Genomic DNA, 24,420 nt, shown 5'->3' with positions numbered 1-24,420 from the left:
TATTAGTTAGTGTTTAAAGGGAATTTTGTGTATACTTGTAGTTTGTATAATCAGATTGGAGAGTACAAATGGCTTTCTTTCGTGAATTGTTATTTTATCAACTCGAAGGTATAGATAAACTTTTAAAATATATGCTAGGTATAATTTCTTAGCACATTAAAGTAATATTTGAAATAATTTGTCAGTAGATTGTGTTAATAGCTTTAACAGTCATTGTTAATGTGAACATTCCTTTTTGTATTTTTTATTCCTGGTGATTTACTTTGTTACTTATTTCAACTGGTAGGAAAAAAAATCTAGCTTTTAAAAAGAGTCTCCCATTATCATTTTAAAATGTACTCACTCAATTCTTTATATTTTCTCTCTTAAGGAAGAGGGGTACCAATAAATACAACTGGGATGTGCTATGGAAAACCAAGTTAAAGCTGTTTTGATAGTATCTATTCCAGAAAGATAAGCTGTGACTCTTAGAATAATGATTTCTATAATCAGTAATCTGTATTTTACAAATTTAGTCTGCCTATTGACTCCTTAATAATGGAAGCTGGGGCTGGGAGCAGTGGCTCATCCTGTAATCCCAACACTTTGGGAAGCTGAGGCAGGCAAATCACTTGAGCCTGGGAGTTGGAGACCGGTTTGGGCAACATAGTGGAACCCGTTTCTATCCCTTTCTCTGCAGAAAAAAAAAAAGAAAGTAATCAGCCGGGTGTGGTGGCACATGCCTGTAGTCCCAGCTGCTCAAGAGGCTAAGGTGGGAGGATAGCTTGAACCTGGAAGGTTGAGGCTTCAGTGAGCCAGGATCACCACTGCACTCCAGCCTGGGTGACAGTGAGGCATTTTCTCCAAAAATAAAAAATAAAAAAAAGAGGATACTGGAATTGCTTTTGTATAGTTATAAATTTGATTGTTTGGTTTTTTGTTTTTTGAGATGGAGTCTCTTTCTTTTTTTTTTTTTTTTGGAGACGGAGTCTTGCTCTGTAGCCCGGGCTGGAGTGCAGTGGCCGGATCTCAGCTCACTGCAAGCTCCGCCTCCCGGGTTTACGCCATTCTCCTGCCTCAGCCTCCGGAGTAGCTAGGACTACAGGCGCCCGCCACCTCGCCCGGCTAGTTTTTTGTATTTTTAGTAGAGACGGGGTTTCACAGTGTTAGCCAGGATGGTCTCGATCTCCTGACCTCGTGATCCGCCCGTCTCGGCCTCCCAAAGTGCTGGGATTACAGGCTTGAGCCACCGCGCCCGGCCGAGATGGAGTCTCTTTCTGTTGCCCAGGCTGGAGTGCAGTGGCTCCCTGAAAGCTCCGCCTCCTGGGTTCGTGCCATTCTCCTGCCTCAGCCTCCCGAGTAGCTGGGACTACAGGTGCCCACCACCACGCCCGGCCAATTTTTTGTGTTTTAGTAGAGACGAGTTTTCACCGTGTTGGCCAGGATGGTACTGGTCTCCTGACCTCATGATCTGCCCGCCTCGGCCTCCCAAAATGCTAGGATTAGAGGCGTGAGCCACCGTGCCCAACCCTCAACAGGCTTTTTAACAATATATATATTTTTTGAGATCAAGTCTCTCTGTCACCCAGGCTGTAGTGCAGTGGCACGATCTTGGCTCATAATTGATAGCCCGTTGGTCACATTTTGTTGCCTTTTGGGTTAATGGAAGAACTTCTGGTTTATGATGCTTTTAGAAATAAAGTATTTTCTGCTTTATGTATACCACTTCTGCCTTAATGCTGTTGGTGTGTAAATTACTTACGGATGGTAATATATAATCAGTTTTATTTATCAGCTGCTACTATTTACACAAATATAATCGAATACTTCCTAACCAATTTAGAAAATGAAAAATATCTAGAACAAAACCGTAAAAAGAAAGCATTTGAATAAAACCTTGAGTAAAGATTATCTAGTATTTTCTGAACATTTATTATGAGGTCAATAACCTATTCCAGTTGCCTAGGTTCATGCCTAACTATGTAATACTGAGAAAGATAGTTAACGTCTGTGCCTCAGTTTCCTCAACTATAAAAGTGAGGATACTCATGTGCGCCTTGAAGATTATTGACCTCATAATACATATTCAGAAAATACTGGATAATCTTTACTTAAGGTTTTATTCAAGATGCTTTCTTTTTACGGTTTTGTTCTAGGTATTTTTCTTTTTCTAAATTGGTTAGGAAGTATTTGATAATATTTGTGGAAATAAATGCATAGTTTAAATATATATAAAATTGTGGAAATAAATTCTTACAGAATTAGTTTGTATTCCTACTCAAAGGTATAAAAAACCAGAGGAGCGGAGTCCATTGGTAGCAGCAATGCAGCATTTTCTGCCAGTTCTAAAGGATCGTTTTATCCAGCTTCTTTCTGACCAGTCTGATCAGTCTGTCCTCATCCAGAAACAAATATTCAAGATCTTCTATGCTCTTGTTCAGGTAATATCTATGAAGCAGTTTTTATATATAAAAAGTTAGTCTGTCATTTACCACATTAAGAATTAACAAAGAATTTCAGCATCTGAATAATAGTTAATTTGAAAATCTACATTAAGTGGACGGTTTTCTAGCAAAACATAAATTGCCAAAATTATAAGTCTAAACAAACATACTTCCTCCCCAAATACATAAACAACCCTAATGAATCTCTTTTTTTTTTTGAGACTGTCTCGCTCTGTCGCCCAGGCTGGAGTGCAGTGGCGTGATCTCGGCTCACTGCAACCTCCTCCTCCCAGATTCAAGCAATACTCCTGCCTCAGCCTCCTGAGTAGCTGGGATTACAGGCATGTGCCACCATGCCTGGCCAATTTTTGTATTTTTAGTGGAGACAGGGTTTCACCATGTTGGTCAGGCTGGTCTCGAACTCCTGACCTCATGATCGCCTGCCTTGGCCTCCCAGGGTGCTGGGATTACAGGCATGAGCCACCGTGCCAGGCCCCTGATAAATCTTAATTTGCAAATGGGCAATGTCTAATTCTCTTAAACCATCCACTGCAACCAAATTAGTCAGTTTAGAAACTGTCTTTCACCTTAAGAATCAATGAATCTGGGCCAGGCGCGGTGGCTCACATCTGTAATCCCAGCACTTTGGGAGGCCGAGGTGGGCGGATCACCTGAGGAGGGGAGTTCGAGACCAGCCTGACCCAACATGGAGAAACCCCGTCTCTACTAAAACACAAAAAAATTAGCCGGGTGTGGTGGTGCACGCCTGTAATCTCGGCTACTTGGGAAGCTGAGGCAGGAGAAAAGCTTGAACGTGCGAGGTGGAGGTTGCGGTGAGCCAAGATCATGCCACTGCACTCCAGCATGGGCAACAAGAACAAAAACCCGTCTCAAAAAAAAAAAAGTTAATGAATCTGAAAACCAGTTACTTGATTACAGTTGAAGTCTAACACATACTTAACATGCAGAATATACATAGATTGTCTCAATACAAAACCTATTCCTAAACTTGTCACAAAAATACTAAATCAGTGGGCTTTACTGGTATACAGTAATGGCTTTTATTATTTCTGTATGTTGTTCTAAATTTTTCTAGGATAAAAGATACCCACTAAAGAAATGGTTGGGTCAGTATTTGCAGTGAAATGTAATTACTTGTAAAACAGATTTTTAAAAACCAGGAAAATTCTGGTTCTTTTTGTTGTACCGTGTACCATAGCAGGGTTTATCTCAAGTCATACCATTACATTAAAAACTCTCATTTAAATAGATCAGAGCCAGGCACAGTGGCTTGCACCTATAAGCCTGTAATCCCAGTTATTCTGGAGGCTGAGGTGGGAGGATTGCTTGAAGCCAGGAGTTCAAGGCTGTACTCCATCCTCACAGAGCGAGACCTGGTCTCTTAAAAAAAAGGAAGAAAGATCTATGACTTCACCTCCACTAAGATTGTACTTGCCTAACTCTATTCTTTGGTTGGATTTTGTATGTCTTTGCTAGATCTTTAAAGACATTCAGTTATCTGCCACTATGAATCTAAGGGCACCTTAATGCTGTTCTGTTGGACTCTTACATGATTCTTTTGTTAAGTAATTTGAATAAACACTAGTCTTTTCAATATTTTTTCTAACTCTGAGGATCATAACTTTCGGATTAAATAATAGGTCTTTTTGAAAACTATCATAGGGCATAGGGAATAGGACAAAGTAGTTTCTCAACTCATTCCTTGAGACTAGCATACCCTGTTGTAAAAATATAGCCCCATCTCACTTGTGAAAATAGATGTCCTAAAATCCCAAATTGGTTATCTGTTTTATTGGCCTACTGAGAGATAGGATTTATCCCAGGCATACAAGAATGGATCGACAGTAAGAAATTAATTTTTAAATTAACCCTTACATCACATTAAAATAGAGACCTGTAACTATCTTTATGGATGTCAGATAAAGCATTTCATAAAATTAAATAACTATGTCTGCTTTGAAAAAAATAAACAACTGTTAGAATCCTAAAATAGAATCTTTCTTAACTTGATGAAAGTTGTTCATTAAAAGTCTACAATAAATATCACACCTTATGGTGAAAATAAGATATCCCAGTAAAATGGGAATATGGCAAGGATGCCCACTCACTGTTTACCATTATAGATAACAAGCAAAGGAATTTGCCTATGTACTAAAAGTAGGAAATGTGGATTGAATGAAATACTTTTGGTAGGCATTGTGAAGAGTAAAAAGAAGTGGGATTTTCTTTAGCAAGGATTTTGAAATATTAATTCTTGACTTTTATTTAGTATACACTACCACTGGAACTGATAAACCAACAGAACCTGACAGAATGGATAGAAATTTTAAAGACTGTTGTGAACAGGGATGTACCTAATGTAAGTTTCTATATGTTCTCTTATATTACTAAATGTGAATATTTAATGGTCTTTTGAAGACTCTAACTGGTGTTTCCTGTAACATTCTTTATGAACTTTTATAATATGTGATGTGTTTTTCTCTAGATTAGAGGTACCTTTTCATTTGTTTACATATGCATTATATATGTACATTTACTCGGTGTAAAGAGTTGTAAAAGGTGTTTTTAAAAATATATTATTGGTTAAGTGCTTCTGTTATCCTTTTGTTTCATCCTAAATCTTCTGTTTCTTCTGAATTCTTAAATTAAGAGCTCATAGCTGGCTCTTAGCCTAGTTAATTTGTCAGATGCCCACGTACAGAGGAAGAACTTGCTTTACAAATTGGCCAAACTTTGTAGTTATGTTATTTTCTCATAATAACTTTATTGAGAAATAACTCACATACCATAAAATTTATTCTTTTAAAGTACAACTTGGTAGTTTTTAGTACATTCAGAGTTGTCCAGTTGTGTTATTTTTATAATCAAAATTTTTAAAATTACTACAATTTTTCTTTATAGTCTAGTTTTCTTTTTTTTTTTTATTTTTTTCCGAGATGAAGTTTCACTCTTGTTGCCCAGGCTGGAGTGCAGTGGTGCAATCTCGGCTCACTGCAACCTCTGCCTACTGGGTTCAGGCGATTCTCATGCTTCAGCTTCCCAAGTAGCTGGGACTACAGATGTGTGCCACCAAGTCGGGCTAATTTTTGTATTTTTAGAGAGATGGAGTTTCACCATGTTGGCCAGGCTGGTCTCAAACTTCTGACCTCAGGTGATCTGCCCACCTTAGCCTACCAAAGTGCTGTGATTACAGGCATAAGCCACCACGCCCAGCCTATAGTCTAGTTTTCTAGAGATATAGGGGAATTTACAGATTACTGAATACCCTGTTTTGTTGTGTTTTGTTTTGTTTTTTTGAGACAGAGTCTTACTCTGTCACCTAGGCTGGAGTGTGGTGGTGTGATCTCAACTCACTGCAACCTCTGCCTCCCAGGTTCAAGCAATTCCCTGCCTTAGCCTCCCAAGTAGCTGGGATTACCGGTGCCCGTCACCATGCCTGGCTAATTTTTTTATTTTTCCTGGAGACAGGGTTTCACCATCTTGGCCAGGCTGGTGTTGAACTCCTGACGTTGTGATCCACCTGCCTCAGCCTCCCAAAGTGCTGGGCTTACAGGCGTGAGCCACCGCTCCCAGCCTACCTAGTGTGTTTTATGTACTGTTATTAATATATACTCATTTAACCCTCAAAATTCCTTCTGACTTTTATTTTAAACTTAGACATGGGAGGGTTATGTAATTTATCCAATATAATATTGTTAATCGCATAAGTGAGACCAAAGTCCTATTTTGTAGTTTAATTTTTTTTTTCTTTTTTTTTTTTTTGAGACGGAGTCTCGCTCTGTCGCCCAGGCTGGAGTGCAGTGGCCGGATCTCAGCTCACTGCAAGCTCTGCCTCCCGGGTTCACGCCATTCTCCTACCTCAGCCTCCCATGTAGCTGGGACTACAGGTCCCCGCCACCACGCCCGGCTAATTTTTTGTATTTTTAGTAGAGACAGGGTTTCACCGTGTTAGCCAGGATGGTCTCGATCTCCTGACCTCTTGATCCACCTGCCTTGGCCTCCCAAAGTGCTGGGATTACAGGCGTGAGCCACCGCGCCCGGCTAATTTTTTTTTTAAGATTTGTTTCAAAAAGATTTACGAACAATGCATAAGAAACAACATTTCTACACACTCCATAGGAAACTAGTTTGGTGTATATTTTTCTGTGCACATTTAATAGATATATAACTTTTAAAGGTCTCATATACACATTGTGTGCCTTTTTGTGGTATAATTTATAATCTGTGCACCGATTATAAATAAACAATTCAGTGAGTTAACACAATTATATGTACCCATCTAACCATCACCTCAGAATGTTTGCTCATGGCTGGTTCTAGTCATCTCTGCCATCATCTCATTTCCTGCACAATAGATTTCATCTGTTTTAGAACTTATCAAGTAATCTTTTGTTCCTGGCTTCTTTCACTTAATATATTTATAATATTCTTTCATGTTGTGTAGTGGTATTTATTATATTTTATTGCTAAGTGGTATCCCATTGTATAGATATATCACAATTTATGTATGTTGATGGCCATCTGGGTAGTTTTACTTTTTCAGTATTAAAGGTAAAGCTATGAACATTCTTTTTTTTTTTTTTTTTTTTGGAGACGGAGTCTTGCTCTGTCGCCCAGGCTGGGGTGCAGTGGCCGGATCTCAGCTCACTGCAAGCTCTACCTCCCAGGTTTACGCCATTCTCCTGCCTCAGCCTCCCGAGTAGCTGGGACTACAGGCGCCCGCCACCTCGCCCGGCTAGTTTTTTGTATTTTTTAGTAGAGATGGGGTTTCACCGTGTTAGCCAGGATGGTCTCGATCTCCTGACCTCGTGATCCACCCATCTCGGCCTCCCAAAGTGCTGGGATTACAGGCTTGAGCCACCGCACCTGGCCGCTATGAACATTCTTACGTGTCTTTTTGTGGTCACATGTTTTTCACACTCTTGCATAAATATCAAAGAAAGGAATTGGGTCATAGGGTAGGTGTATGTTTTACTTTGTAAGTAGCTTCCAAAGTGGCTGTAGCATTGCTCTCACTAGCAATGTATGAGAGTGTTCACTTGCTCTGTATGTTCACTTCCTTATCCTACTTGAAAAATATGCTATGGATAGGCTGGGCGCAGTGGCTCATGCCTGTAATCACAGCACTTTAGGAGGCTGAGGCAGGCGGATCATGAGATTAGGAGATCGAGACCATCCTGGCCAACATGGTGAAACCCCGTCTCTACTAAAAATACAAAAATTAGCTGGGCGTGGTGGCGCGCACCTGTCATCCCAGCTACTGGGGAGGCTGAGGCAGGATAATCACTTGAACCAGGGAGGCGGAGTTTGCAGTGAGCCGAGATTGTGCCACTGCACTCTAGCCTGGCGACAGAGCAAGACTCTGTCTCAAAAAATATATATATATATATATGTTATGGATGTCTTAGGTTAATATATAATGATCCAGTTCCTTCTTTCAGTGATTGTGTAATAATCTTTTTTTTTTTTTTTTTTTTTTTTTTTTGAGACGGAGTCTTGCTCTGTCGCCCGGACTGGAGTGCAGTGGCCGGATCTCAGCTCACTGCAAGCTCCGCCTCCCGAGTTTACGCCATTCTCCCGCCTCAGCCTCCTGAGTAGCTGGGACTACAGGCACCCACCACCTCGCCCGGCTAGTTTTTTGTATTTTTTAGTAGAGACAGGGTTTCACCGTGTTAGCCAGGATGGTCTCGATCTCCTGACCTCGTGATCCGCCCGTCTCAGCTTCCCAAAGTGCTGGGATTACAGGCTTGAGCCACCGCGCCCGGCCGATTGTGTAATAATCTTTTATGGATCTTCCATAATTAAACATTCCCTTATTAATGAATGTTCAAGTTCTTGGCAATTTTTTTTCATTACAAATAGTATTAGAATTAGTATTCTTGTACACAAATCCTTGCACATTTATACTTATATACCTGAAACTAGATTTCCGAAATGGAGTTTCTCGTGCCCTTTCCATTATGAAATAGTATACTGATTTTGATTAAGCTACACTTGTCGTGGCCTTGACTGTACTATTTAGATCTTGACTAAAATGTTTGGTTTTAAGCTTGTAGAAGAATTTTAAAAAGCATGTCTTTTATAACCAACTAGTGAAGCAGTGAGGATGCCTCTTGGATTTAAATAGGGTTAATACTTTTCCAAGTCTAACCTTCTACTATGAAAGGCCAACATCAGGCCAGGCGTGGTGGCTCACGCCTGTAATCCCAGCACTTTGGGAGGCTGAGGCGGGCAGATCACGAGGTCAGAAGATCGAGACCATCCTGGCTAACACGGTGAAGTCCCATCTCTACTAAAAATACAAAAAATTAGTTGGGCGTGGTGGGGGGATGCGTGTAGTCCCAGCTACTTGGGAGGCTGAGGCGGGAGAATGGCTTGAACCCGGGAGACAGAGCTTGCAGTGAGCTGAAATGGCACCACTGCACTCCAGCCTGGGTGACAGAGCAAGACTCTGTCTCACAAAGAAAAAAAAAAAAGGCCAACATTAGAGAAGCATTCACATTTTTGTCAATCTGTTCTCATCTCATGCTGTTCCTCCTATATTGTGTTATCTCTATCATTAAATAAGTGTCTCTTTAAAGGAAACACTTCAAGTTGAAGAAGATGATCGACCTGAGTTACCATGGTGGAAATGCAAGAAGTGGGCCTTACATATTTTAGCAAGACTTTTTGAAAGGTAATCTCATCCATATATGGTGATTTAAATTAATTTATTAAGGTTTTGCTTTAAAGTGCTGGCATAAAGCATTATAAAGAAACAATGGGCATTTTGATGTTCTTTTAGATATGGAAGCCCTGGCAATGTTTCCAAGGAGTATAATGAATTTGCTGAAGTATTTCTGAAGGCATTTGCTGTTGGTGTCCAGCAAGTAAGTCTGTTTTTAGTTTTTCTAAGTGAAAACATGGTATCTTTAAGTTAATTTATATATTGCTTATTTCTAGTTTCTTTGACTTCTAAAGAGTGCATGTTTGGACCCTGTACCAGGTCTCAAACATTTTTGGTCTCAGGATCTCTTTATGTTCAAATTACTTATGATACCATTGAGTTCTCATTTATGTGAGTTAGACCTAGTGATATTTATCATTTAGAAATTAAAATAAGAGTAAGCAGTTCATTTAAAAAATAATAACAGGCCTGTTACATGTTAATGGAAATAATTTTTTTTTTCTTTTTCTCTTGTTGCCCAGGTTGGAGTGCAGTGGCACAATCTTGGCTCACTGCCACCTCTGCCTCCCGGGTTCAAGCGATTCTCCTGCCTCATCAGCCTCCCGAGTAGCTGGGATTATAGGCATGCACCCCCACACTCGGCTAATTTTGAATTTTTAGTGGAGATGGGTTTTCTCCATATTGGTCAGGCTGGTTTTGAACTCCTGACCTCAGGTGAACACCTGCCTCGGCCTCCCAAACTGCTGGGATTACAGGCGTGAGCCACCGCGCCTGGCCCATAATTCTAATTTTTGCTTGAAACCTCAAATTTTAACACCAGTAACATATTGTCAGCAATTTTCCTTGAAATGATGTACTCATTTTATTCGTTTTTGAGAAAAATCTGCCGTATTCATAGTCTCAATAATTATTGTCTATCAGTTGTTCTTTCAAGCATAATGTAGTGTTTCGTGGAATAAGAGACTATTTCAGCTTGCAACTCAGTCTCCCAAGTGTTGTAACCATTGTACTTTGGTATGTAGTAGAATGGCTGTATGTATACTTCTCATTGAGTAATCATAATTTTTCTTGTCATTACATATATTCTTGGCTGGGTGCAGTAGCTCACACCTGTAATCCCAGCACTTTGGGTGGCCAAGGCGGGCAGATGATGAGGTCAGGAGTTCAAGACCAGGCTGGCCAACATGGTGAAACACTGTCTCTACTAAAAATACAAAAATTAGCTGGGTGTGGTGGTGTGTGCCTGTAATCCCAGCTACTGGGGAGGCTGAGGCAGGAGAATGGCTTGAACCCAGGAGGCAGAGGTTGCAGTGGGCTGAGATCACGCCACTGCACTCCAGCCTGGGAGACACAGAAAAACTCTGTCTTAAAAAAAAAAAAAAAAAACTTAGGAAAAACTTGTTCTATAAGAATATGGCTGTAAAGAATACAGTGACTTGGCCGGGAGTGGTGGCTCACGCCTGTTATCTTAGCACTTTGGGAGGCTGTGGAAGGCAGATTACCTGAGGTCAGGAGTTCGAGACCAGCCTGACCAACATGGAGAAATCCTGTCTCTACTAAAAATACAAAATTAGCCGGGCATGATGGCTAATTACATGCCTATAATCAGGAGGCTGAGGCAGGAGAATCACTTGAACCTGGGAGGCAGAGGTTGCGGTGGGCCGAGATAGTGCCATTGCATTCCAGCCTGGGCAACAAGAGCAAAACTCCATCTCAAATAAATAAGTAAATAAAAATACAGTGATTTTAATATCATACTCTCTTGATTCAAATAAGGCAACAGAACATTTAACACCATGGTTTTGTACCATTGATGCAAATACTGATTTACTCAAAACACAGTTTTTTAAAAAAAGAAAAAGATAACATTATTGTGAAAGTAGCTTTAAACTAGTAGATCCTCTGAAATAGTCTTGGGGACCACTAGAGGTTGTGGACCACATTTTGCATTATCGATGATCTGAAACATGAAGTAGAGTGAGAACTATTGACAGATGCTAAATAGGCAGTTGACAGCTTCGGGTAAGGTTTTCCCAGAAGATGGCTTTAACAAGATAGGGTTTTCTCCCAATACTGTGATTTTTCAGTAGGTAGCATATGGGTTAGGTGCGGTGGCTTACACCTGTAATCCCAGCACTTTGGGAGGCTGAGATGGGAGAATCGCTTGAGACCAGGAGTTAGAGACCAGCCGGGACACCGTAGTGAGACACTGTCTCTAACAAAAACAACAAAAACACCAGAAAAATGAAGATAGCATATAATTTTCTCTTTTCTTAATCAGAAATGAGTTAAATTATTTTTCAAAGTATACAGTTGTTTTTCTTGATGAAGAGCTGGACATTAAGATATGTGTTAACTGTTTTTACTGGCTTGTAAGTGGTTGAAATTTCTATTTGAACATTGATTTTTGATCGAAAATTTTTTCCCAAGGTTTTATTGAAGGTGTTGTATCAGTACAAGGAGAAGCAATATATGGCTCCTCGAGTTTTACAACAGACATTAAATTATATTAATCAAGGAGTTTCTCATGCTCTCACCTGGAAGAATCTGAAGCCTCATATACAAGTAATTTTATCTGAAATGTTTTTATAGCAAATATAATATAAATAACATCAATTGTCATAAAGGTTGAAAAATTGCATGTTTGTTGAGTTATGTTACTTAGTCTACTTCTGGTGATTGTTTTGAGAGTATAGCAGAAAAAGGAGAGAAAACACTCTGACGTAAAGTTATGAGAGTTATTTTGTGAATATCCAACTTACCTTTTAAAATCCAAAACTCTTTTCTTCAAACTTGTAATTTAAGTTCTTACTATTGGACTATGATTATATTTTATCATATAATTTGGAGTAGCCAAGGAAATTTATTTCACCAGATTCGTTTCTAGGATAAGTGACTTACCTGCTATTTCTATGAATAATTGATGTGCTTTATTTAGAGCTATAGAATTTTATAGACTAAATTATATATATTTAGAATACTTAATTGCGACCTATGTACATGTATATCTTATAATTATTACAGAGAGGGGAAGTTTGATAGTTGATCTTAGAACACATTAAATGCATTACTAACGTTTGATATTAAGCTTTAAAATACATATAGTGTTACTTTGGTTTTAATACTTAAAGGAAATTTGAAGGTTTAAATTTGAAAATTGATGGCTATTGTTTTCTTAACTTTTAAATTGCAGGGCATTATCCAAGATGTTATTTTTCCATTGATGTGCTACACAGATGCTGATGAGGAACTTTGGCAAGAAGACCCTTATGAATATATACGCATGAAGTTTGGTGAGGAATTTTCACATTTTTAGAAACAAAAAATGTCAGTAATTAAGATTACAGTGATTGTGTGTAGCCAACCTGGGGGTATTATGTATCTTCTTTGGTGTTTTAATGTAATTGATCCCTTGTGTAGTCCTTTTTGGGGCTATTAATTATGATATTTGATAATGATAATCTTATTTTTAGCAGACACAAATTCAGTACTGTTAAGTTTTTATTACTGAATGCCAAAACTGTTAAATATTTAAGATTACACCTCAACACTAAATGTCTCAACTATACTTTTGGATCTTATGTTAGCTATCATATGAGTGGGAAATGATAGAACACATCTTGGAAGTTGGAGTCACATGAAGTCCTTGTACAGAATTAAAGAATTGTAATTTGGCTAATAATGTTGAGTATTGGTCCTTCTTACCAAGTCATCTGTGCTTTTCACAGCTTGTACTTTTGTGACCCTGTTGTGAAAATTCTAACATCAGTAGTGTTTCATATGTATGATTTAAACTGCTAAGTTCTGAGTTAACAAAAACAAAAACTATTAGGAGGAATTAATGGATTAACATTTAATATGCATAGGCCAGGTGCGTTGACTAAGGCCTGTAAATCCCAACATGTTGGGAGGCCTAGGTGGGAAGATCGTTTGAGGTCAGGAGTTTGAGACCAGCCTGGCCAATATAGTGAAACCCCATCTCTACTAAAAACACAAAAATTAGCCAGGCATGGTGGCAGGCACCTGTAAACCAGCTACTTGGGAGGCTGAGGCAGGAGAATTGCTTGAACCTGGGAGTTGGAGGTTGCAATGAGCCGAGATCACCCTACTGCACTCCAGCCTGAGTGACAGAACGAGACTCCATCTCAAAACAGACAAGCAAATAAAAACATTTAATTTGTACAGAAAAGACATTGAATTCTGCTTTTGCAAAATTATAAGGGGATCTGGGATCATTTTCATATGTAAAGATTAAGCAATTTTTTTAATGCTTTGGTGAAGAAATTAATATTTATTGTCTTAATTTTAAACTTGTTCTCTAGATGTATTTGAAGATTTCATTTCTCCTACCACTGCTGCCCAGACACTTTTGTTTACAGCCTGTAGTAAGAGGAAAGAGGTAGGCTTATTTAATGTTTAGATAACTTTTGCTGTATTATTTAACATTTATTCAACTATACACTCAGTTTTACATGTTAGTCATGTGAGTCATTTTGTTAGTATGTTTTTTAAGGACTGTTGGCCTATTCAATAACAGTACTTTTCTCTTTTAATCTAGGTACTGCAAAAGACTATGGGATTTTGTTACCAGATTCTTACAGAACCAAATGCTGACCCTCGAAAAAAAGATGGAGCCCTGCATATGATTGGCTCTTTAGCTGAAATACTTCTGAAGGTATTCTTTAGTGTGTTTGTATGTGCATGAGTATGCAAGTAGTTTTTAAAAATAAACAGCCAGCCAGGCACAGTGGCTCGCTTCTATAATCCCAGCACTTTGGGATGCTGAGGCAGGCAGATTGCCTGAGCCCAGGAGACCAGTCTGGGCAACATAGTGCGACCCCATCTCTATAAAAATAAAAAATAGGCCAGGTGTGGTTGCTCACGCCTGTAATCCCAGCTATTTGGGAGGCCAAGGAGGGGGGATCACCTGAGGTCAGGAGTTGGAGACCAGCCTGGCCAACATGGTGAAACCCCGTCTTTACTAAAAATACAAAAATCAGCCGGGCATGGTGGTGGGCACCTGTAATCCCAGCTACTTGGGAGACTGAGGCAGGAAAATCACTTGAACTCAGGAGGCGGAGGCTGCAGTGAACCGAGATCATGCCACTGCACTCTACGCTCCAGTCCAGGTGACAGAGACTCCGTCTCAAAAAATAAAAATAAAAAATAGCAGCCTTATAGAGTGTACAGCTCAATGGTTTATTCACAGTTGTATAACTATCACCCCCAGAAGGAACTCTGTATACATTAGCAGTCACTCCACATTTCACCCCAAATCTCCCAGCCCTAGGCTACCTATAGTCCACGTTTTTTCTATGGATTTGTTTATTCTGGGTATTTTATATAAATGGAATCATAGAATATGTAGCCCTTTTTGGGTGACTTAATTTGGTGTAATGTTTTCAAGGATTATCCGTGTTGTAGCATGTTTCAGTACTTTTTCCTTTTTGTTGCCAAATTATATTTCATTATATTAATATACCTCATTTTATTTACTCATTCTTTTTTTTTTTTTTTTTTTTTTTTTTTTGAGACGGAGTCTTGCTCTGTCACCCAGGCTGGAGTGCAGTGGCCGGATCTCAGCTCACTGCAAGCTCCGCCTCCCGGGTTTACGCCATTCTCCTGCCTCAGCCTCCCGAGTAGCTGGGACTACAGGCGCCCGCCACCTCGCCCGGCTAGTTTTTTGTATTTTTTAGTAGAGACGGGGTTTCACCGTGTTAGCCGGGATCGTCTCTCGATCTCCTGACCTCGTGATCCGCCCGTCTCGGCCTCCCAAAGTGCTGGGATTACAGGCTTGAGCCACCGCGCCCGGCCTATTTACTCATTCATTAATTGTTTCTACTTTCTGGCTACTACAAATGTTGCTGTTAACATTCATGTTTAAGTTTTTATGTGGACATAATGTTTTCATTTTTCATGGGTATGTACTTAGGAGTATGAATTGCTGGTCATAATCTGAGACACCGCAGGACCATTTTCCAACATACCTATACCATTTTATATTTCTACCAGCAGTATATTTTGATTATAGCCATCCTAGTGAATGTGAAGTAGTATCTCTTTGTGGCTTTGAAACTTTTCATGTGCTTATTGTCCATTTGTATATTTTCTTTAGAGAATATCTATTCAAATTGCTTGCTCCAAAAACATTGCTTGCCTTTGTTTTTGTTTGTTTGGTTTTTTTTTTTGAGATGGAGTCTTGCTCTGTCACCTAGGCTGGAGTGCAGTGGTGAGATCTCGGCTCGCAGCCACCAGTTTCTCGGGTTCAAGTGCTTCTCCTGCTTTAGCCTCCCAAGAAGCTGAGCTTTCCAGCCCCACCTCCCTATATGCTGGAGTGCAGTGGCACAGTCTCGACTCACTGCAACCATGAGGATACTTATGCCTCAGGTGCCCACCACCAGCCAAATTTTTGTATTTTTAGTAGAGATGGGGTTTTGCCATGTTGGCCAGGCTGGTCTTGGAACTCCTGGCTTTAGGTGATCTGCCCGCCTCAGCCTCCCAAGGTGCCAGGATTACAGGCGTGAGCCACCATGCCTGACCCTTGCCCATTTTTAATCGGGTTGTCTTTTATAATTGAGTTGTTAGAAATCTTTGCATTCTAAAGCCAGGCACTAAATATTCATAGAATATTTAGTCATTGTATCTTTTATCTTTTCGTTTTTTGGAAATGGAGCCTCACTCTGTCATACAGGCTGGAGTGCAGTGGCGTGATCTCTGCTCACTACAATCTTCACCTCCTGAGTTCAAGTGAGATTCTCCTGCCTCAGCCTCCCAAGTAGCTGGGACTGCAGACATCTGCCACCACACCAGCTAGTTTTTGTATTTTCGGTAGAGACGGGGTTTCACCATGTTGGCCAGGTGGTCTCGAACTCCTGACCTCAGGTGATCCACCCGTCTCGGCTTCTCAAAATGCTGGGATTACAGGCGTGAGCCACTGCACCTGGCCGTCTTTCATCTTTTCTATACGTGTTCACCCATCCTTCTCTTTGTTTATAAAGTATATATTAAAGACATTCTAATCATTTGTGGTATAGAAGGCTGAGAATTAAGTGAGTTCTCTTGGCACGTTCAAGTTTATTCTTACCTTTCACTTAGCTTCACTTAGGGGTAATACCTTACATAGGTAGAGGCACAGTTATCAAAAACATGAAGTTGATTTTGAGTTGATACTATCAACTAATCTATGGACCTTTTTAAAATTTCACAAGATTTCCCACTGTGTCCGTTTTTCTGTTCCATGACCCAGGCCAGGGTCTCACATTGCATTAAGTTGTCATGTTTGATTATGTAAGTGTCGATATATAAGTGTCTTACATTTTTAATGTTGATTTAATGTGCAGTTTAAGGAACTCTTGTAAAAAGCTTCTTTGCACTTAGAAAATACTCACCTTGAATATTGAGAGTGCCTTTTTAGAGAATCACTTGAACCCGGGAGGTGGAGGTTGCAGTGAGCCAAAATTGTGCCACTGGACTCCAGCCTGGGCGACAGAGTGAGACTCTGTCTCAAAAAAAAAAAAAAGTCTGCCTTTTTAGATAGCCAGTTTATTAGTTTGAAAGCAGGATTTTTCTCAGGTTATGTTATTTTCAACCAGAAACTTTATCAGAGAAGTTTTTTAATTATAAAAGTTTCATAGTAACAAATAAAATTAACCAAACTTACAACACTCAAACACTGTTGCTGGTAAGATTTGGCATAATGGCTTTCTAATCAAGGAATATAAAAACATGTAAAAATGTGTTTAGTGGTTTTTGGTGGTGAAGTTCTGGAATAAGAAAATTGGTTGTGGATTCTGGGGTTCAAAGAATGAGCATAAATATATGTAATATTAATAGTCATTTTTAACAGTGTTATATCTGTTTGGAAATTGAGATGATTATATTTGGAACTGTATCAAAATAACTGTTGTTTGTATTTACAGAAAAAGATCTATAAAGATCAGATGGAATACATGTTGCAGAATCATGTATTCCCTCTCTTCAGCAGTGAACTAGGCTACATGAGAGCAAGGGTATGTTTTAAAGCTGCATTATTTGTATACTTTTGTCTTGTAATGAATGATTCTGTGGACTTTTATATTGAAACTTTGAAATGTTCACTTTGAAGGCTGTATTTTATTTTAGGTTTCTGTTTAATGTAAATCTTTACATGGCTGCTGTAATGTGTGCATAGGTTTCATCTGTGTCTGGTAGCAGTGTCTGTCTGTGTTTTGCATTCAGATCTTGCTATCCACACAAACGTCATGCAGCCAAAGAGTAACTTGGGATCATAGTACTGGTCTAGTGTTGTCTCTGGACACATCTACCACTGGCCAGCCTCCAAATTCCCACACACAGAACTCAGGGAATAGAGATTAGCTTGGGGGAATTTAAGGTAAGGTATCTACACTAACTCACTGTGTTTTTACAAAAGGCTTGCTGGGTACTTCACTATTTTTGTGAAGTGAAGTTCAAAAGTGATCAGAACCTTCAAACGGCCTTAGAGCTAACAAGAAGATGTCTGATTGATGATAGAGAAATGCCTGTGAAAGTGGAAGCTGCCATTGCTCTTCAAGTATTGATCAGCAATCAAGAAAAAGGTAAAGGATTTGTGTATGTCAAGAAAAGTGAATGTTGGCCAGGTGCGGTGGGTCACACCTGTAATCTTAGCACTTTGGTAGGCTTAGGTGGGAAGAGCGCTTGAAGCCAGGTGTTCAAGACCAGCCTGGGTAACATCTCTACAAAAAAATATAAAAAAAATTAACTGAACATAGTGGCATGTACCTGTAGTGCCAGCTATTTGGGAATCTGAGGCAGCAGGATCACTCAAGCCCAGCAGTTTGAGGCTGCAGTGTGCTGTGATTGCCACTGTCCTCCAGCCTGGGCAACAGAGCAAAACCCTGCCTCTTATAAAAAAAATATATATACACACACACACACACACACACACACAAAATATATATATAGTTACATATAATATATAGTTATATATGTTTTACATATCGTTACTATATGTATATAACTATATAGTAGTAATTGTGAAAAGCCATAATCCTAGAAACTTGGCATACTTGCTTTTTATGAGAAAGTACTTTTTAAAAAAACTCATTGATATTTGTTATACCAGGTTTTAAGAAGTTTTAGGTGTTTTTTAGTTTGTTTGAGACGGAGTCTCGCTCTGTCACCCAGGCTGGAGTGCAGTGGCCGGATCTCAGCTCACTGCAAGCTCCGCCTCCTGGGTTTATGCCATTCTCCTGCCTCAGCCTCCCAAGTAGCTGGGACTACAGGTGCCCGCCACCTCGCCCGGCTAGTTTTTTGTATTTTTTAGTAGAGACGGGGTTTCACCGTGTTAGCCAGGATGGTCTTGATCTCCTGACCTCCTGATCCGCCCGTCTCGACCTCCCAAAGTGCTGGGATTACAGGCTTGAGCCACCGCGCCCGGCCTAAGTTTTAGGTGTTTTATGCAAGTTTTTTACTCTTTCTCTTACAGCTAAAGAATATATCACGCCATTCATCAGACCTGTAATGCAGGCTCTTCTTCATATTATAAGAGAAACAGAAAATGATGACCTTACCAATGTAATTCAGAAAATGATCTGTGAATATAGTGAAGAAGTTACTCCTATTGCAGTAGAAATGACACAACATTTGGTATGTTGTTTGAACCTATCATTTTTGCAAGCATTTTATTGTAGCTCTCAGTATGTTCCAGGTTATGTCACAAGTGACTTGCCTTACCTTATAGCAGCCAACATTCTTGGCACTTGGGATTGGTTTCGTGGAAGATAATTTTTCCACAGATGGTCTGGGGGAGATGGCTTTGGGATGAAACTGTTCCACCTCTTATCATCAGGCAGGCAATGGTTTCTCATAAGGAGTGTGCAACCTAGATCCTTGAATGCACATTTCACAGTAGGGTTTGCACTCCTATGAGAATTTCCGGGAGTAATGCTCAGTCACCCACCACTTATCTACTGGTCCTAACAGGCCATGGACTGGTACCACTCCACAGCCTGGAGATTGGGGACCCTTGCTTTATAGCAGATACTTCACTGACATTACTCTGTAGCACATAAAGCCCTTGAGAGACACTTAAGTTATTTAATTCTAACACAATTGTGTTTCAGAATTATTCCTGTTTTATAGAGAAAATGTGAGGTATAAAATGGTTAATTGCCTAAGCTAGGCAGGGTGGTGTTAGGATTTATAGATGGGCCTTCACAGTATTTGTTCTTAACTACTACCTCAGGCTGCAGCATGACTATCTGTGTAGTGGCCTGGAATGCTCAAAATAATCGATTGAATTTTACAGAAGATAAATCAGTGACCCCCTTGATGATTAAATATGCTTTTATTTGGACATTGTCAAGTTGTAACCAGTAATATTAATGACAACTATTCATAATATTAAGTACCTTTTATACCTTGCCTCATTTAGTCCTCATACGGTGTCTATGAAATCCCCAAAGTGGCATGCAGAAAAGGTCAAGAGAAGTCAAGTAGCTTGTTTAAGGTCAACCAATGAGTAGACTATTTGATTATAGAGCTTAAGCTCTTTATGATCATTAATCAATTTGGAGACATTGATTTGTTGTGGTTTCCCAATGAGAACGTTCTAATAATTAAAAGTCTTAGACAAAAACATGTTTATAATGCCTCAGTGACAAACTTGAGTTATATTCTCTTGAATCTAGGCAATGACATTTAACCAAGTAATCCAGACGGGGCCAGATGAAGAAGGTAGTGATGACAAAGCAGTTACTGCTATGGGAATTCTGAATACAATTGATACACTTCTTAGTGTAGTTGAAGATCATAAAGAGGTAAGAAGATGATCCAGTGTTGCAGTTTTTCAAGCCATTTTATGCTTTTTAGAGGGCTCTGATATCTCTCTGGCATCTCATGTACCGTGTTTTTGCCATTTTCCCTTTTAAAGATAAGATTGGTACATTATATTTTAAGTTCTAAAGTATTAGTAGAAGGAATAGGAAGCAAGTATTTGTTTTGCCATCTTAGGGCTCAGGATTTTGGCTCCTCATGGTTTCTCAGATCCGGAAATATGGTGGTTCCCAGGAAAAAAAATATTTTTCTTAGTTTTCTTTTTCTCTGAAAAATTTTGGTGACATACGCATAGCATAAAATTTACAATCCTAACCATTTTTAAGTATATTCATGTTGTTATGCAACCATTACTACCATCTTCCTAGTTTTCTTCTTTTCCAGTTGTCTTTTGGAAAAGTAAGAATTGTAATAATGGATTTTTTTTTTTTTTTTTTTTTTTTTTTTTTGGAGACAGAGTCTTGCTCTGTTGCCCAGGCTGGATTGCAATGGTCGCTGCACCTGGCCCTGAAATTGTTTTTCTTAACATAAAGGAAATATTTTAAGTGTTAAAAATGTAATAAAATAAAGTTTAGGTGATTAAGAAGTTTTGGTTATAGTTTTCTTCTTATTTACTCTTTTCTGTATGTTTTAAATAATTCCATTTTTTAAAAAATCCATTATTGGGCGGCCGGGCGCAGTGGCTCATGCCTGTAATCCCAGCACTTTGAGAGGCCGAGGTGGGCAGATCACCTGAGGTCAGGAGTTTGAGACCAGCCTAGCCAACATGGTGAAACCCCTGTCTCTACTAAAAATACAAAAAATTAGCTGGGCTTGGTGGCAGGCACCTGTAATCCCAACTACTTGGCAGGCTGAGGCAGGAGAATCACTTGAACCTGAGAGGCAGAGGCTGCAGCGAGCCAAGATCACGCCACTGCACTCCAGCCTGGGCAACAGAGCGAGACACTACGTCAGAAAAGAAACAAAGGAAGAGAAAGGGAAAGGAAGGAGAAAAGAGAAGAGAAAAACAATTTCAGATTGATGCAGTTGAAAGCCCTCAGGGGACCACTTCCTAACCCCTTTTCCCTGCTTCCTTTCTTCCTATAGAAGTAACAGTCATGAATTTGGTGTTTATAATTGCAGTGCAGATGCTTGTAATGTAATATATCTTTTATCCATAAATAACATGTTTTCAGATTATCTGCACGTTGCCTTTTACAGCATGAGGTTTTTCACTAAGCTTGTTTTTTTGAGACGGAGTCTCCCTTTGTTGCCTAGGTAGGAGTACAGTGGCACCATCTTGGCTCATTGCAATCTCTGCCTCCCAGGTTCAAGTGATTCTCCTGCCTCAGCCTCCTGAGTAACTGGGACTACAGGCATGCACCACCACGCCCAGCTAATTTTTCTATTTTTAGTAGAGACAGGGTTTTACCATTTTGGCAGGCAGGTCTGGAACTCGCGGCCTCAAGTGATCCACCTCTCTTGGCCTCCCAAAGTGCAGAGATTACAGGCATGAGCCACCACACCAGCCACGTAAACTGTTTTTGTATTCTGCATTATAATTGGATATAAGCAGAAGCCATGACCAATCCTATATGTGCTTTATGTTTTAATAGATGAATTGTTAATTCTATTTAAGGAGTTGTAAATGTATTAAGTTCTGTGTATCTGAAATGGATGTCTTGCTTTTATATCTGATTAGTGGGTATTATTTTACCCTTCCTCCCCTTAACATTCTTATGGCCCTCGGGGATTTGGGGTCTAATTTAGGACTATATTGACAATTATAGAGGAATTTGTATTTTCTGTCAGTCTTGAGTTGGGAGCTGAGTTCAGATTCCATGGTTCACTGTATCTAATACACTTTGAAAAACTAAGGTGACTTAAGGATTATTGAGATTCATAGCAATAATGCCTGCCTTCAGATAATTTCTCTGTAAGTCATTGACAGTGACTTTTCATACCTTGAGCTTGATTAATCTCTATGTGCACATAACAGATGTGCTATCTTCAGAATGGTGGTAACTCCTTCCTTTTTTTTTTTTTTTGAGATGAAGTTTTGCTCTTGTTGCCCAGGCTGGAGTGCAATGGCCCTCGACTCACTACAACCTCTGCCTCCCGGGTTCAAGAGATTCTCCTACCTAAGCCTCCCAAGTAGCTGGGATTATAGGCACCCACCACCATGCCTGGCTAATTTTTTGTATTTTTAGTAGAGATGGGGTTTCACCATGCTGGCCAGGCTGGTCACAAACTCCTGACCTCAGGTGATTCACCTCCCTTGGCTTCCCAAACTGCTGGGATTACAGGCTTAAGCCACCGCACCCGGCCAACTCTTTTATTTTCATAGTTGTTTGCATTTTTCGAGAATGTTGTTTTTTCCTTTTTAGGTAAATTTAAGCTGGCCATTCCTTGTGTTTTTCTCAATGTAATGGTATTTCATTCCATTTTTATCTGAGATCACAATTTCATAATGTGTAAGTCATTTTAAAACAAAGACTTGGGCCAGGCGCGGTGGCTCAAGCCTGTAATCCCAGCACTTTGGGAGGCCGAGACGGGCGGATCACGAGGTCAGGAGATCGAGACCATCCTGGCTAACACAGTGAAACCCCGTCTCTACTAAAAATACAAAAACTTAGCCGGGCGAGGTGGCAGGCGCCTGTAGTCCCAGCTACTTGGGAGGCTGAGGCAGGAGAATGGCGTAAACCTGGGAGGCGGAGCTTGCAGTGAGCTGAGATCGCGCCACTGCACTCCAGCCTGGGTGACAGAGCGAGACTCCGTCTCAAAAAAAAAAAAAAAACAAAGACTTAATTTTTTCACAATATTGACTTTACATTTAAGTGTACTGAATTATAGTATACGTTATCTTACTAAGCCATTTAGTGGGCTGTAACTGCATATGATTTTTTTTTTCTTCTCTTTTAGATAACCCAACAGCTTGAGGGAATCTGCTTGCAGGTCATTGGTACTGTTTTACAACAGCATGTCTTAGGTATTATACCTCTGATTGTGCTAAGAATTTAGTGCTGTTTCACATGAGCAAGCATTTGCCTAATGACTTAGTATTCTCTTTTAGAATTCTATGAGGAGATCTTCTCTTTAGCACACAGTTTGACATGTCAACAAGTGTCTCCACAGATGTGGCAGCTACTACCCCTTGTATTTGAAGTCTTTCAGCAAGATGGCTTTGATTATTTTACAGGTGAGTCAAATCAGCATGGAAATACTGAGGGGTTTCCCTGCTTTGATTTATTTGTAGCTTATCATTTGAACGTACACTTTTTTTTTTTTTTTTTTTTGAGACGGTGTTTCGCTCTTGTTGCCAAGGCTGGAGTGCAATGGCGCAATCTCGGCTCACTGCAACCTATGCCTCCTGGGTTCAAGTGATTCTCCTGCCTCAGCCTCCAAGTAGCTGGGATTACAGGCATGTACCACCATGCCCGGCTAATTTTGTATTTTTAGTAGAGACGGAGTTTCTCCATATTGGTCAGGCTGATCTCAAACTCCCGACCTGAGGTGATCCTCCTGCCTCAGCCTCCTGAAGTGCTGGGATTAAAGGCTTGAGCCACTGTGCCTAGCCTGAACGTACACTTTTGAGTGTTCAGACTGCTTCACTGTTCGGAAGAGTTATCAATAGAAGTTAATGCTCAGTGGTGACGCATGGTATTGATTTCTGCTATACAATTTAGTTATTATAGGTTTATTCTTTGTTAATACACATACATATCCACATACCCCCTCATAATCTTCTCCATATAAATGTAAAAATGTGTCTATAATTTTTATGTTTAACTAAGTACAAAGAAAATCACTTTCTTAATAGGATCATTTCTGCATTTAAGTATAAATGAATATATTTTAATTAAAACTGAATGTTAAGCCCAGGCTTAGTGGATCACGCCTGTAATCCCAGCACTTTGGGAAGGCAGGAAAGCACTTCATTCCAGAAGTTCTTAACCAGCCTGGGCTATTAGACCCTGTCTCTAAAAACGCTTTTAAATTAATCAGGCGAGATGGAGTGTGCCTGTAGTCCTAGCTACCTGGGAGGCTAAGGTGGGAGGATCACCTGAGTCCAGGGTTTGGGGTTACAGTGAGTTTTAATCACACCACTGCACTCTATCCTGGGCAACAGAGTGAGAGTGTCCACCCCTCCCCCCAAAAAAAGGTGAATGTTAGAGACAAAATCTCATAGATTTGCCTTTTTCTAAGGAAATTTTTCAAAAACAAAGATAAAGCATTTGTGTTACTAAAGATGTATAACTGATGTTTTTCATTAATACAGATATGATGCCCCTCCTTCATAATTATGTAACAGTTGATACAGACACACTTCTGTCTGACACCAAGTATCTTGAAATGATATACAGTATGTGCAAAAAGGTAAGTCATTTTTATATATCAGATTTCATGAGGCTTCTGCTATAAAATGTATGAAATTGTGAGGACTCATGTGATACCACATTGTAGTAATAAACATGTAAACATAGATCTGACAGAATTAAGGGCTTTAAAAGTTAA

The 24,420-nt window shown here is 39.7% G+C and overlaps 1 protein-coding gene and 1 non-coding gene across 3 annotated transcripts in view; both read left to right on the top strand.

Moving 5' to 3' along the window:
* The window catches only part of IPO7 (importin 7), a 65,463-nt gene that overhangs the window by 28,961 nt on the left and 12,082 nt on the right, over positions 1-24,420 (top strand). For both annotated transcript variants that reach the window (XM_045371470.2, XM_045371469.2), the window contains 15 exons: positions 2,264-2,420; positions 4,714-4,803; positions 9,026-9,120; positions 9,229-9,313; positions 11,542-11,676; positions 12,305-12,404; positions 13,434-13,510; positions 13,670-13,786; positions 17,031-17,120; positions 17,522-17,687; positions 18,578-18,738; positions 19,782-19,910; positions 22,828-22,894; positions 22,979-23,104; positions 24,185-24,282. In XM_045371470.2, the coding sequence (XP_045227405.1) occupies positions 2,264-2,420; positions 4,714-4,803; positions 9,026-9,120; positions 9,229-9,313; positions 11,542-11,676; positions 12,305-12,404; positions 13,434-13,510; positions 13,670-13,786; positions 17,031-17,120; positions 17,522-17,687; positions 18,578-18,738; positions 19,782-19,910; positions 22,828-22,894; positions 22,979-23,104; positions 24,185-24,282 (1,693 nt within the window). The remainder of the gene's footprint in view (positions 1-2,263; positions 2,421-4,713; positions 4,804-9,025; positions 9,121-9,228; positions 9,314-11,541; positions 11,677-12,304; positions 12,405-13,433; positions 13,511-13,669; positions 13,787-17,030; positions 17,121-17,521; positions 17,688-18,577; positions 18,739-19,781; positions 19,911-22,827; positions 22,895-22,978; positions 23,105-24,184; positions 24,283-24,420) is intronic.
* On the top strand, positions 17,264-17,445 carry LOC123568929 (small nucleolar RNA SNORA23). Its single transcript, XR_006692480.1, has one exon. It is a non-coding gene; the product is annotated as a small nucleolar RNA SNORA23 (small nucleolar RNA).

Source organism: Macaca fascicularis, chromosome 14, assembly GCF_037993035.2.
Source record: "Macaca fascicularis isolate 582-1 chromosome 14, T2T-MFA8v1.1".
Classification (NCBI taxonomy): Eukaryota; Metazoa; Chordata; class Mammalia; order Primates; family Cercopithecidae; genus Macaca; species Macaca fascicularis.
Note: the sequence above shows the minus strand (reverse complement) of the source record. Positions and strands in the feature narration are given on the sequence as shown.